Raw genomic sequence first — 15,827 nt, forward strand, 5'->3', positions numbered from 1 at the left:
CACTCCCTATTGAATGGCTCACTGTGCTTAAACCGTTCTTTCAAGCAGTATGGTTTATTCTCAACACCTGCTCTCCTCTGGGAATCTGGGATTTTGGCATGTGCTAGGCAGTGGGTGCCTACATGAACAGCCCCCACTAAGAGCCGTGGGCACCATGTCTCTAGTAAGCTAACACATTGTGTGTTATCACAGCTTGTTGCTGGGGGAGGTAAAGGCTTCCTGTGTGACTTCACAGAGACAGGACTCTTGAGAGCTTGCACCTGATTTCCTCCAGATTTTGCCATTTGGACTTTTTCTCTTTGCTGATTTTGCTTTGTATGCTTTCGTGGTAATAATTTGCTGAGGTCTGTCAGTCCTAGTTAATCATTGACCCTGGGGGGTGGTCTTGGGTATTTCCAGCACATCTGCCCAACATCCATTCACTCCCTTCCCTTTTTCTAACAGATTCTCCAGGTGTTCCTTGGCTTGTGGCAGCTTGTCTCTACTCTGCCTCCGTCTTCACGTGGTCTCATCTTCCCTGGATGTAGGGTCCATCTGGATACTCCTGGATTCTCTTAAGATCCTTAATTACATCGGCAAAGACCCTTTTTCCACATGAAGTCTCATTCACAGGTTCATGGGGTTAATACATAGATATAGCTTTGGCGGGGGGGGGGGGGGGGGGCACCATTTAACCAAGTACAAATAGGGATGTGGATTTTAAGGGATTATATGTCCAGAGTCTAACCTTCTGTATGTCCTTTTTCCCACTTTCCCTTTCTCATTCATGCTGCTGCTGCTTTTTTAAGTTTATTTATTTTGAGAGAGAGCATCCCAGGCAGGGTCTGCACTGTCATTGCACAGCCTGATGCCAGACTTGATCTCACAAACTGTGAGGTCATGACCTGAGCCATGATGAAGAGTCAGACACTTAAATGACTAAGCCATCTAGGCACCCCTCATTCAGGCCACTTCTGCTTCACAGAAGAAAGGCATGCCTCCCCCACATTCAGATGTTATGTTTTATTTGCCTGGGTTAGAAAGCCTTTGGGGGCACCAAGTAAAGAGAAAGTTACAGATACTGACTTTGACTTAAGGTGGGTGCACAGCAGCAGTGTCAGTGTCTGGGCCCAGAGCGAATGGATCATCCAAAATGAACTCGCCCTTCACCCCACAGGTCCTGGATTCTCAGGAATAAGAGAGATCCAGTAAAGGACGAGTAGGGGTTCTTGGAGTTGCATACGGCCATTCGTGGGACATCCTTGTCCTAAGACCAAGATTTCTGAACAGAAAATTAGGGCAGATCCAGAAGAACTGACATCCCTGTTACTGGGCATTTTCTGAAACAGAAGAAAATGATGAAGGCCCAAGTGACTTTTGGTTTGTTGTATTCAAACGTTGAGTCTTTCATGGATTTGGGGAGGCCTGAAAAAATCAGTTCCACTAAATAAAAAGTGTAAATGGGGAAAAATGGGCTCTGGGGAGAAATAGATGGCCCTTCAAAATTAGGGCAGAGTGGGATCAGGAACATGTTGTTCCTAGAGTTCGTGCATGACTAGTGCTGGACTATGGTGTGTGGATCTGCAGGATCCTGCTGGTGCCACCATCAGTGTGTACCTACTTACTATCTCTGACAGTCATTGCAGCCAGAAAATCACGGTAAGTTACATCAGATGCCTTGACTCAGGACAAAGCATATCAGTTCCTCAGGAGAGGTCACCATTTCATGGCACGTAAGCGTTAGGAACTCTCTTTGATGGTTTCTTTCCAGAGGTGACCTGGTAGGCTGTGTGATCTCAGCAGCCTTCTTCTAATCAGTGTACGAGCATGGCTGTTACTTACCTGATTATTCTGAGTCCCCCGTGGGAGTAGATCAAGTAGAATTCAGTAGACACTGGTTTTTGAGGAGACCACAGCCCGATGACTTCCATACCCAGCCTTACTTCCATCTGGATTTGTCCTTGAGTAGAACTGAAAGTGCCCAGTAAAATGGAAGGTTTGCACACCTTTCAGAGGCCCTCTGTGAACAGGTGGCTGGACTGGTGTTTGAGTACAGATTTGGCCAGAGGGAGTTACAAGTTCTTATCTGGTGCTGGCTCGGGTTGTTGAGATCCACACAGGGTTGCCTTAGAACTTCAGCTCATCTCAGAAAACATAGAGCCTTCTGTGTTCAAAATCGAGTTGTCACCTTCCACCTTTGTACTGCCTTTAATTACACAAATGACTCATTGTGGCATAATAAAAAATATATATGTATTTGCTCTTTGTCTCTGGTTCCTGGCTGAGCTCCTATATCCCATTATTTCCTAAGTGGCAGGAGTGTCTTTTGTTTTCATGACAAGCCCCTTTGAGCATATCTAAGTTTATGCTAATGAGGTGACTCAAGGTAAGCCCCTAGATAGCTTCAGGATGAGGGCTGGTCTCCCAAAAGACCAAGCTTTGACTAGAGGGCTGGAACTTTCAGCTCCACCTGGAACTCGGGACAGGAGAAGAGCTGCAGCTGGAGTTCTGTCACCAGTAACCAGTGATTTAATCAGTCATGCCTATGTAACAGAACCTCCATAGAAACTTGACAGGGTTCAGAGAGCTTCCACGTGGGCAGATCCATCCACCTGCTAGGAGGGCAGTGCACCCCAACTCCTTGGGGACAGAGGCTCCTCCACGCAGGACCTCTTTGGACCTCACCTGAGTACCTCTTCATAGTATGATTTATAATAAACTAACTTTTTAATGTTTGTTTATTTTTGAGAGAGGGGTAGAGAGATAGAGACAGGGAGACGGGAAACAGGCTCTGCACTGAGAGTAAAGAGCCCGATTCAGGGCTGGAACTCACAAACCGTGAGATCATGACCTGAGTCGAAGTAGAATACTTAACCAACTGAGCCACCCAGGTGCCCCCATAATAAACTGTAATTTTAAGTCCAATATTTTCCTGAGTGAGTTCTAGCAAAATCACACCTGAGAGGGGAAGGTTGTGGGAACCCCTAAATTTATAGCCACGTTGCATAGAAGTGCAGCTAACATGGGGACCTGGTACTTGTGACCGGTCTCTGAAGTGAAGGCAGTCTTGTAGAACCGAGTGAGCCCTTAAGCCGGTAAGGTCTGATGCTGGCTCTGAATAGTTAGTGTCAGATAGGATTGAATTATAGGACTCCCAGTGTCTGAGAATCAGAGACTTGGAAAATTAGTATTGGAAGAGACCATGTATTTGGTGTCAGGAAGAACCACAGAGTCAGATACATTTTCAGTGTAAAAGGCTCATTATATAGTACACGTAGTGATAAAGTTCCCCTCCATACATTCTTTGGCCCACAATTCTCTGGCACATTATTAACACATGCTTGGTAGTGTGTTCCTGTGTTCTGGCATTTACCTATGTGTATCTATGTGTGTGTGTGTATATGTGCATGCCTGTGTGTGCATATATCTACGTGAATCTATGTAGGCAGATGCTTACATCCGTGAAGACATTTTTACGAGCATAAACTCATACTATGTCACCCTGATGTCCCTAGCATTTCATACAGTGACTGACAAATAGGTGCTGAAATACACAGATTGCAAATGATCTCAGGTTAGCAGGAGGATTTAATGGCTGCATGTCACAGATATCTGTGATTTGTGGGATAAAAGAATGACTGAATATTTTAATGACTTTGCTTCTTTCGTGATTAATTGAAAAAAATAAGAATAGAAACAGCTTACAAGGTGAAAATGAGCAGAACCACTTCCTTCACATTCCTTTTGAGTAGGGAAAACCTCGCCCTTCCTCCTTTGTGTCTCCTTAACTCTCATATCACTGCCACAGTCACATCACTTCTGATGCCAGGCATGGGGACCCCCCCCCCCAAACAATTCTCTGACACCAGCTGGGTGGCCTACAATTCAAATCAATTCTGACACTTCCTAGAGTTAGCATCAGATTCCAGGTTAAGGGCTCACTCCCACAAGACTGTCCCCTATTCAGATGTTAATTGAAAAACAGTAGGTCCCCAGGTTACTCACAACTTCCGTCTGATTTGGCTACAAACTGGAAGTTCTCCACGACCCCTCCTCCAGTTCAAATTCAGTTTCAATGAATTTGCTAGAGTGGCTCACAGAACTTGGGAGACACACTTACCAGTTTATTAGAAAAGGTAATAAAGGACACAGGTGAATAGCTGGGCGGGAGAGATGTGTAGGGTGAGGTGTGTGGGAAAGGGCATGGAGCCTCCACCCCCTCTCCAGGCACCATCCTCCCAGAAGCTCTCCAAACCCTGTACTTTAGGGATTTTATGGAGGCTTCCTCACCTAGGCATGATTGATCATTAACTGTTTTCCAGCCCCTCTCTGTTCTCAAGAGAATAGATATCATATCTCAAGAGATATGAGAATTAAGGAAAGTTAACTGGTCTGAAAGTTCCAAGCTTCTAATCATGGCTTGGTCTTTCTGGTGACCAGCAGCATCCAGGAGCCCAACCAGTTGCCCCATCAGAACAAAGACATTCATACCGTTCTTAACACTTAGGAATTTACAGCGGTTTCAGGAACCCTGTGAGAAATTGGAGTTAAAGACCAATTAGAGAATAAAAGATGCTCCCAGGGCCCTTATCACCTAGGAAATTATAGGGGTTTTAGGAGCTCTGCCAGGAACCGGGGACAGAGCCCAATATATATATTTTTTATTACCTCGCACCTTCCATTTCAATAAAAGGGAAATATTTCCAAAGAGGACCGTTTTGTTACAGGAATCGCTGACACTGGAGGATGTGGCCGTGGACTTCACGTGGGAGGAGTGGCAGCTCCTGGCCCCCGCCCAGAAGGACCTGTACTGGAATGTGATGCTGGAGAACTACAGGAACCTGGTGTCACTGGGTGAGGACAGCCTCCCTGTCACTCGGAGGCCTTTCCTCTGTCAGCTGCTGAGAGCTGTGGCGTGTCTGTGCTGAAGTGTAGGTTTTCAGTCCCTTCCCTGGCCCCTGATGTGAAGGTAGAAGCTCTCCTTGTCTCAGAGAAAAGCCTTTGATTTGCGAACATGCAAATTGTGCAGTCCCTAACATGTATCGCCCTCATATCACTGCAGAGCCCAGGGCAGTTTGATGAGCCTAATAAGTCTTCTGTCATTTCCCATATACAGGGTATCAAGCTCGCCAACCAGATTCACTCTCTGAATTGGAACAAGAAGAACCACCATGGATTTTCAAAGATGAAGTCCAAAGTCAAACCCATCCAGGTGAGAGAAAACCAGCAGTGGGGCAGGGGGAGAGGGGAGGGGAAGGCTGTGGAAATCACTTTCTTATCATTTCAGGAAGGCATCATAGTGGTGAGGGTGTCTGGGGCTACAGAACTGGAACTTCTATGTATCTTTCTCCTCAGATGAGAGCTCTTTCTCGCTGTAGGAATTTAGAGGAAAACATACTGCTTGATCTCTTCGTGGAACTAATCCCTATCTATTTTTTCTTAGATGTCAACATTTTTTACCCTAGGACTATTCTTGCTTAGATTTCCACATCTTCCCACTTCATCACTTGTCAGAGTCCCTTTCACCTCTCTTTATGAAATTCTTCCTTCCATGTCTTGTTAAGAGAAAACTTTGAATTCATTGTTGTCTTCTAATACACCTTCCTGCCCCGTTGGGAAATACTTATTTCCCTTCATAACATCCAACCTCCCCGCCCTTTGGATGCCTTGCTTCCACGGTAACCTCATCTCTCTCTTTTTTAAAGCTGCTTCTTTTTTTGAGGGAGTGCACGCATGGAGGAGGGGCGGAGAGAGACAGAGACAGAATTTCAAGCAGGCTCCACGCCCAGTGCAGAGCTCAATGCAGGGCTTGATCTCAGGACCATGAGATCATGATGTGAGCCAAAATCAGGAATCAGACACGTAACTGACTGAGCCACCCAGGCGCCCCAACCTGGTCTCTTCTTATGCATTTATCTGCTTCTCTCTTTCCCCACTCTGGGGTTACTCAAAGGTTCTCTTTTTATTCTCTGCTCTGTCTCAAAGGCCTTAAAACCTTACTTTATTAAAAAATGTTAAGTTCCTGTTCTTTGTGGAGATTCCCAAGTTGAGATCTCCTTTAATATTGTCTAATCTATACACAGTTGACTCTTGAACAACATGGGTTTGAATTGTCTGGGTCCACTTACGCACGGATTCTTTTCCATACAGTATAGTACTATAAATATACTGTCTCTTGTATGATTTCCTTAACATTTTCTTTCCTCTGCTCACTTTATTGTAAGAATACGGTATATAATACATATATAAAATACATGCTAACTGGCTGTTGGTAGTAAGGCTTTCAATCAACAATAGGCTATTACTAGTTGTGTTTTTGGGGAGTCAAAGTTGCATGTATATTTTCAACTGCCCCAGAGGGTCGGTACCCCAACTCCTGTGTTGTTCAAGGGTCAGCTGTAGCTTACCTCTTTCCATGGCAACTCCTTAGAGTTCACACTTATGTGAGAAACTAGAATGATCTTCCCTCTAAGAAAACCCTTTTCCATCATCTTTTTCATTAAAAATTTATTTTTAATATTTGCTAGGGTTTTGTTGAGGTATAATTGACATTACATTATTTTACAGTTTCATTGTCTTTTTATTTTATTTTTTAAAACAATTTTTTATGTTTATTTTATTTTTTATTTTTGAGGGAGGGAGAGAGAGAGAGACAGAGCACCAGTGGGGGAGGGGCAGAGAGGGAGGGAAACACAGAATCCGAAGCAGGCTCCAGGCTCTGAGCTGTCAGCACAGAGCCTGACACAGGGCTCGAACTGTGAGATCATGATCTGAGCCGAAGTGGGAGGCTTAACCGGCTGAGCCACCTAGGTGTGCTCCAAGAGAATTTCAGTTTTTAAAAAGACAAAGATAATGTTTAAATAAATATTAAAAAAAATTTTTAATTTGAAATTCTCTTGTACTTCTGTACATCTTAAATCCTGGCCATGCTGTGATTACCTTGAACCTTCTCTAGTCTCTAGGGTATTTAAGGTGTCTGCTGTTCCTCTTCTTTAATTAGGATACAATTTCTTCTTCTCAGTTCCTAGCCTAAATAAAGCCTCCTGTCCGCTTTACTGTAATTCCTTTGTATATTTGTTAATTCTACTCTTTCTTAATTCAACTTAGATTTTGTTAATGGATTATTGTCCCTAAAGCTTTCCCTTGTCTCCCCATAGATTGATGACAGTAAGTTGCAGTTGACCCTATTATCATCCATGACACAGAAATTTTATTTCTTTCAAAGACCTAAAGTCTCTACTCTCAGAAAGGGGGAGGCATAAATATAACAAAAGTAAACATGCAGAGTTTCAATTTTATTAGATGAAAAGAGTTATGAAGATGGATAGTGATGATGCTTGCATGACATTATGAATATATTTGATACCACTAAACTGTAAACTCAGAGTGGTTAAGATGATAAATTTTGTGTTGTGGATTTTATCACAATTTAAGAAGTGGGAAAAGTACATAGAAACTATGTCTAGTGGTGAAAAGGGCTGTGAACACCAATCCGTTGGCATCACGGAACAGTGGGTGGAAGGGATGGGGTCTGCCCTTCTACAAATAGGAATGTCTGTGGACTACAAGACGCCTGTGAGCAGAGGATGAGTGACAGGGAGTAGGTTTCCTGGGTGAAAAATGAAGAGAATGGGAAGTGCAGAGCCAGAGGCAAGAATGTGTCTGAGGAACATCAAAGAAGCCTGTGTGGATACTGCAGAGTGAGCAAGAGGGAAAATTACTGGAGATGAAGTCAATGGAGTAGTGGTGATAGGTTGGTTGGTCATGGAGGGCCTTGTAGTCCATTCTGAGGACTTGATTTTACTCCTAGTAAAGTGAGAAACAAAGTTTATAGTATAGCAGTGACAGATATAATTTATATTTTGGAAGTGTCACTTTGACTATGGGTAGACTGGAATAGGGCAGAAGTTGAAGCAGAAAGCCAGATAGGAGACCTGGTCATTGGTGGCTTCCCTAGGCTTGAGATGTGAGTAATAGAAGATTCTGGATTTGCCATCAAAATAGATATCAGGTATCTTAGTTTCCTAGGGCTGCTTAACAGATAACTGTAAGTTAGGTGGCATAAAACAACAGAAATTTACCTTTTAGTTCTAGATGCTAAAAGTTGGAAATCAAGGTGTTGGCAAGCTATGTTCCCTCCAGAGTCGAAATAGGAATCTTTTCTTGCCTCTTTCTAGCTTTTGGTGGTTGTTGGAAATTGTTGGCCTTCCTTGACTTGTAGGAACACCCTTCCAGTCTTTGCTTCTGTCATCCTATGGCCATTTCCGTGTATATTTTCTGTGTCTGTGTCCCAAATCTCCTTTTCCTTATAAAGATGCCAGTCATACCCTAATCCAAAGTGAGCTCATCTTTTTTTTTTTTTTTTTAAGATATTTAACATTTATTTATTTTTGAGACAGAGAGAGAGAGAGCATGAACAGGGGAGGGTCAGAGGAAGAGGGAGACATAGAATCTGAAACAGGCTCCAGGCTCTGAGCTGTCAGCACAGAGCCTGACGCGGGGCTCGAACCCACAGACCGCGAGATCATGACCTGAACCGAAGTCGGTCACCCAACCAACTGAGCCACCCAGGCGCCCCTAATTTATGATTTTTTAAATAACACATTTTTCTCTAGCTTTTTTTTTTTTTTTTAATAAGAATACAGTATATAACACATATAAACAGACAAAATATGTGTTAATGTCTTTATGTTATCAGCAAGGCTTCTGGTCAACAGTAGACTATTAATAGTTAGGTTTTGGGTAAGTCAAAAGTTAATGTGTATTTTCAACCACAGGGAAGGGGGGGTTGGCACCCCTAACCTCCCATGTGGTTTAACAGTCAACTGTGTTTTAGAAGTTTAGAAGAAAAGTAACCTAAAGTGGTATAGAAGGAATGGAGAATGATAGTATCACAAAGTACCTTACGTTGCAAGAGATATAGCTAGGCTTTGAAGAAGATGATGAAGAAACATGCCAAAAAATTGGAAATACGCACAGCCATATGGGGACTGTCAAAAGATTGGCCTAAAACCAGCCACATGAAGATCAAGGTCAGAAAGTATTTGTTGGAGACTAGTGAGTGGAAAATTGGGTAAACTGGGCACACTATGCTAATGTAAAAGTTTATCACCAGGTTACTTTTGTGATTTTTCCATGTTAGCAATTAACAGGGCACGGTAGAGGTTAGGTTTTCTAAATTTCTGTAGGTAGGCACTGTAGCAATAGTAAGGTGTAGCCAGATGTTCTAAGTAAAACTAAAGGCAAACCTGCCAGAGTCTTGATTCAGGAGGAAGGTGGTCCATTAGGACCCCTTAAATGATACCCCATAACCTAACTATTAATAGTCTACTGTTGACCAGAAGTCTTGCCGATAACATAAAGAGTGTAGAATTAAGGAAGAAGCTGTTAGTGGCAAGACGAGAGATTAGTCTGTCAGGGACAGTGAAATGGGAGAAACTCCAGTATGATCTCCATGCAGGTACAGTATGATGAAGAAGGTGACAGTTCCCACATCTGGTGCAGCAGATCTGCTTGTAGAGAAGACTGTGCATGTTGTAAAAGTCTGTAAGGATGATCATGTCCCTCTTTCTGTGAGAACATATGAGAATGTGTCACACCTAGAAGAAAGGTTAGAGTGTTTGGGAAAGTTCATTTGATGATGGTCTACATAATGAACAAGAATGACGTGTTTTAGCAACAAGGTGAGCACCCAGAGTCTGTTAGAATTTTTTTGAAATCAGATTCTATGCATCCAACATTCCGACTTGTCTCTGGGATATTTGTTCTAACACTGGGTCCGCTTATTTCTCTATCAGTGTGGTTGATGCTTGGGTCTCTTCAGCAGTCTCTCAGAGTCCCAAAGCTCTGTATGTTGAAATGACTAAGGTCATAGTCTTGTGCCTTCATCTGCTTTCAGTCTTGACCTTCTGAAATGTGATCCCGTTTAACACTCTGACCTTAGTGATATTTACGTTCTGATGATTTCCACATATCTCCATTTAAGACCTCTCTCAAGTTTCATATATATCTGACTGGGTTTTCCATGTCTGTACTTGGATATCTAATAATTACCTCAAGGGTGATGTGCTTCAAAATGCACTTGTTCTCATCCCATTTGAACTTGAACAACATCTTCATCATTAAAAGGCATCACCCACTTACCCATTAGCTCAAGCCAAATACTTAGGAACACGCTTTGATTTCCTCCTGTTACTTATCCCCAGATAAATCCAGTAATGGGTCTTATCCATTCTTCAAAACACATCCAGATTTCTTCCACTTTTCATTCCCTTTGCTTCCTCAAACTAGGGTCACATTTGCAATTGCCTACTTTCTTCTTTTTCTTGCGTATTTATTCTGTTTCTCTTTCCATCCTTAGAGTAGGAGTTCAGTGAAAATAAAGAGTATTTTTTTATTTCTCCAACACTAACATGATACCTGGTATATGGTAGTAGCCACTTAAGAAGGATGTATTGAATGAGTGGATTTTGTCTCTTACCATTTTGAATCAGGTATCCCTCCAGCCTCTGTGATCTGATGCTGCTAGTGACTTCCTTGTATTTTACTGTCTCCAGGGCCTTACTTACAAAGCAGATAATTCTTGATCTGTTGTGAATTTACCCTATATGACACTGACAGCTGTCATCTTTTGGTTTGTTGTATTTGTATTACTGTGTTTTTAAACATTTCTAACAGATAAGTTAGTGTTTCATGAGTACAGAATTTTTTTAGGTGGGGAAGATAGAAATGTTCTAGAGATGGATGATGGTGGTGGCTGCACCACAGCGTGACTGTACTTAATGACACAGAACTGTACGCTTAAAAATGGTTAAAATGGCAAATTTTACCTTATGTGTATTTAGCTACAATTTTAAGAGCTTTTTTTAAAAAGAGATAAGGAATATGTATACAAGGATATGCTTGGAATTTCTTTTATGTTGATACTAAAAGTTTTCCACTAAAGAGCCAGCCCACCCCACAGTACTTTTGAAGCAGTTTTATTCCATATGATGGTCGTGGAAAGATTCACCGTTGTCTTCTTTCCTAGAAATTGAGAGAGTTGACGATCATCTGCCTCAGCACTTAGAAAATCTCAAAATGCCGAAGAGGATGGAACAGTGTTATGAACTGAACACATGTGGAAAGACTGTTCATCAGAGCAAAAGTCATTTTCCTTTCAGGCCAAATCATGATAGGTTTCATTTACGTGGAAAAACTTTGAAGCCACACTTAATCAACCGAAGTAGAAGCTGTGACAAAGAGCCTGCTGAGTCTGGTGGAGACGGGAGATCCTTTCTCAGTGCTAATCACAAGCAAACTCACACCGAAATTCAATTCCATGAAAGTAGAAGGCCCACCAGCACTAAGTCACAATTCCTTAAACATCAGCAAATACACAAAATAGAGACGGCCCACGAATGTCCTGAATGTGGGAAAGCCTTCCTCAAGAAGTCTCGGCTCACAGAACATAAGAGAATTCATACAGGAAAAAAACCCCATGGGTGTAGTGTATGTGGGAGAACCTTCTCCAAGAAGTTCAAGCTCACTGAACATCAGCGAATTCACAAAGGAGAGAAACCCTATGAGTGCTGTGAGTGTGGGAAAGCCTTCCTCAGGAAATTTCAGCTTACTGAACATCAGAAGACTCATACAGGAAATAAACCCCATGGCTGCGGTATATGTGGGAAAGCATTCTCCAGAAAGTTCAAGCTGACTGAACACCAGAGAACTCACACAGGAGAGAAACCTTATGGATGTACTGAATGTGGCAAAGCCTTCTGCAGGAAGGCAGAACTCATTATACATCAGAGAAATGAAAGAGGAGAAAGGCCCCATCAGTGCAGTGAATGTGGAAAAGGTTTCGCCAGAAAATCACAACTCATTCTACATCAGAAAACTCATACAGGAGAGAAATCTTATATATGCAGTGAATGTGGAAAAGGTTTCATTCAGAAGGGCAATCTCCTTATACATCAACGAACTCATACTGGAGAGAAACCCTATGGATGCATTGAATGTGGTAAGGCCTTCAGCCAGAAGGCGTGCCTGATAGCACATCAGCGATTTCATACAGGAAAGACTCCCTTCGTATGTACTGAATGTGGAAAATCTTGTTCACAGAAATCAGGACTCATTAAACATCAGAGAATTCACACAGGAGAGAAACCCTATAAATGTAGTGACTGTGGGAAAGCCTTCACTACAAAGACAATGCTCACTGTCCATCAAAGAACTCATACAGGAGAGAGACCCTATGGATGCAATGAATGTGGGAAAGCTTTCTCCCACATGTCATGCCTTGTTAAACATAAGAGGATACACACAAGAGAGAAACATGTAGATTCAGTGAAGGTTGAATATTCTTCCACAGAGGGTCACAGCTTATTAGATACTAGTGAATTCATGCAGGGGAAAAGCCCTGTTAATACAGTGACTGCACAGATGCCTTCCGTGATCCCTCAGACCTCATTAAACATCAGTGGGCTCCTCGAAGATAGGAATGCGGTCCTAGTGGGACAGCCAGCTGCCAGATGTGTACCCTCAGGAAATAACGGAGAATTTGTACAGGAGAGAAACCTTATGAATGCAGCGAATGTGGTTGTGCCTTCAGTGGTCAATTACATCTTATTTTATGTCACGAAAAACACATAGAAAAAAACTGGTACATTCAATTAGGAAAAGCCTTGAGCAATAATGTCTTGCTGATAATATGGTTATACACGAACAAAACCCATGAGTGCAGAGGCTAGTTTTAGAAGACCAACTCTGTCTGTCATCAGTGATCAACATAGCTCATCAGGGAGCTTATAGTGAGTAGAGACATGGCAATAATGGGAAAGTCCCTACCCTTAATATGTCAGTTCATACTGAGGAGAAACAGGAGGCAATGAACGTGGGGCACCTAGGTGGCTCAGGTCATGATCTCACGGTTCGTGAGCTCAAGCCCCGTGTCGGGCTCTGTGCTGACAGCTCAGAGCCTGGAGTCTGCTTCAGATTTTGTGTCTCCCTCTCTCTCTGCCCCTCCCCCGCTCAGCTCTGTCTCTCTCAAAAATAAACATTAAAAGAAAAAAAAAAAGCAGTGAACATGGCTGGGATTTCAGTGGTACATTCTGCCTCATGCATTAGCAGGTAAAATCACAGAGAAATAAAACTCTGTTAATCCACTAATTGTGGAATTCCTTTAACGAAATACTAAAGTTCTTGTGAAACAAAGGTTTGTGAAGATGAGGAACATTTGAGAGCTTTATGTACCTTTTCTAATTTGACCTATATGTCATGTAATACACCTGATGAACATTTTCAGACAGGGTACCTTGAACCACATTCCTAATTACCATGTTAGTGATTCCATAATTTAGAGGAGATAGTTTCTGCCCTACATCACTGGCTAACATTATCACACTATATTCACTTTTCCCATTTGTGGATTCTTTTTTTTTTAATTTTGTTTCTTTTTTTTTTAATTTTGTTTTAGAGAGAGAGAGTGTACGCATGTGAGCTGGGGATAGGGGCAGAGGGAGAGAGAGACTCAAGCATGACCCTGGGATCATGACCTCCACTGAAATCAAGAGTTGGAAGCTCAACCAACTGAGCCATTCAGAATTAAAACAGGGCCAGGAAGAAATTAAGTAAATAATAAAACAGGGCCAGAAAGGACCAAACTTTCCAAGTAACCTCAGGTGCACCTCTTTCTCTTTTTCTAAAATTTTCTTCAATTCTAAAATTCTTCAGTATCATATAATGTTTACCTTGTTGCATTTCTTTGGCTTTAGATTTTATTTCAGGCAACTGAAGTCCTTCAAAAAGAAATGAATATTTTAAACTCATGAATATAATTTAATGTCCTTTGATGAGTTTAATTTCAATTTAAAAATAAGAGCAAGCATTATACAATGTCACCATAAAAGCGATTTTTAAAATTTTCTAGACCTGAAAAGATAGAGAACCCAGGTTTGCAAAATGAACTAAAAGCCCAAGTACAATTAGTAATTTAAACCTACACATTAAATAACAATACATTCCAACAAAGCTCTCAGTAGTCATTTTCGAAAACATGAGAAAGTAAGGTAGGCAATTTGAACACAAATTAAGAGGATTACTTCCATCCTAGCTCTCCCCGTCCCTTCCCTGATTATTGAATTCTCAGAATGCTGGGAATCTGAAGTTCTAAATGCCTGGATAACTATCCAGTTGCCTCCCCTTGGAGACAGTACCCTGTCTAACCCTAACTTTTGCTTCATTGATGGAACCACCCCAACATTCTTCCTAGCATCTATTCCCATTTTCTTTCAACTCAGAGGGACTGAGTCCTACAAACACGAGGAAGACAAAAGTAGATCTTCATAGAATCAGCCTTGGACTGGTATCTCATGCTCCACAAAGCCAGAGAGACTTGGATTTGGACCTAGAGTAGGCATAGGGTTTCTGGAAGAGTAGGGTGAATCTAGTGCTGGAATTACTGAAGGCCTGTAACCAGCCTGGAAAGTATTTTTGGAATCTGGTATGTATAATTAGTTAAATGTAGTCAGGGGTAATCACAGGGGCTGGCATAAACAATACAGGAAGAAGTTCAGACCACGTCTACTGGTGAAAAACTGATCTGAAAAGGGCATGAGGTCAGGTCTCAGGGAGAAACTAAAGGTAGAGGTCTGTCAGACGAGATAGTTGAGTGGCATTTAGGCAGTTGATTTTTTTTGTAAATCAATGACATAAACACCACTAGAATCACTTGAAGAGAACATTTCACTTGTTTTCGAGATTTTGATATGGAATATAAAGACCTTGGGTCATGTATAAACGTTACCAATTTTAATACAAACCATATTACAATATCAACTTTATGCTCAAGTGTAAGGTCTTGAATGTAAGTTATACACTGTAAAAGTTAGACTATAAGCTTCATGAGGGTAGGGAACTTCTGATAACCCCTGTATACAAGATGTCTAGAAGAATATGTGATATAGGGTAGGCACTTGATACACATGGTTAGTTGACTGAATCCCATCCAATAAGCAATCTTGCTTAACTGAGATTTAAAGCAGGGCCAGGAAGAAATTAACTAACCAAATAATAAAACAGGGCCAGAAAGGACCAAACTTTTCAAGTAACCTCAATGTATCCCAAAACAATTCTTTGTAAGAGGAGCGCTTCAAGAATATTTGTAAGAGAGGCATCTGGGTGGCTCAGTCGGTTAGCATCCAACTCGGTTTTGGCTCAGGTCATGATCTCACAGTTTGTGGGTTCGAGTCCCATGCTGGGCCCTGCACTGACAGTGCACAGCCTGCTTGGGATTCTCTCTCTCTGCCCCTCCACCCCCACTCTCCTCTCTCTCAATAAATTAAATAAATAAATAGAGTGCAAAAATATCCTGATCTCCCCTGTTGTACCTACTCCCCCATAATCCCATAATAAAGTTGACAAACCTATCAGGCAGGAAAATGTGACCAGTGTTGAAAGACCAATCAAAAGTGACCTAGAACTGATATCAATGCTAGATTGAGCGAACAAGAACATTGTATAAACGGTTATAGCTGTATTCCATTATATCAAAAAGAGGAATGATTAACATGTTAATAACAACAATGTCTTGGGTTGATAAGTAATACATTTTACTTCATATTTTATAAACCTTCCCAGAATACTGTTGTTTGTTCACTATCTTGATCAGAGAGTGAAGGGCAGTTAGCAGTTTCCCCTAGGCATTTCTCACAATACCTCTTTTGCCACTTGGCCAAGAACATAAGGCCGCCTTTTTTTTTTAAGTTCAGGTTCTGTGAACAGTTTTTCACTTTTTAATAAAATCTTTTGTTCTCACTATGCTTAAATTTGTACTTTCTTTTGCCTTGCCATAAAGTTCACTGATGTTT

General features: G+C 41.7%; 1 protein-coding gene across 1 annotated transcript; it reads left to right on the forward strand.

Moving 5' to 3' along the window:
- The first annotated feature begins 448 nt into the window (after positions 1–448).
- Positions 449–15,779, forward strand: ZNF613 (zinc finger protein 613). Its single transcript, XM_049621399.1, has 4 exons — positions 449–612; positions 4,707–4,833; positions 5,096–5,191; positions 11,009–15,779. Exons 1-4 carry the CDS (start codon positions 595–597, stop codon positions 12,610–12,612), a joined length of 1,845 nt encoding a protein of 614 aa, XP_049477356.1. The 5' UTR covers positions 449–594; the 3' UTR covers positions 12,613–15,779.
- The last annotated feature ends 48 nt before the right edge of the window (positions 15,780–15,827 follow it).

This window comes from Panthera uncia (assembly GCF_023721935.1).
Source record: "Panthera uncia isolate 11264 chromosome E2 unlocalized genomic scaffold, Puncia_PCG_1.0 HiC_scaffold_19, whole genome shotgun sequence".
NCBI lineage: Eukaryota > Metazoa > Chordata > Mammalia > Carnivora > Felidae > Panthera > Panthera uncia.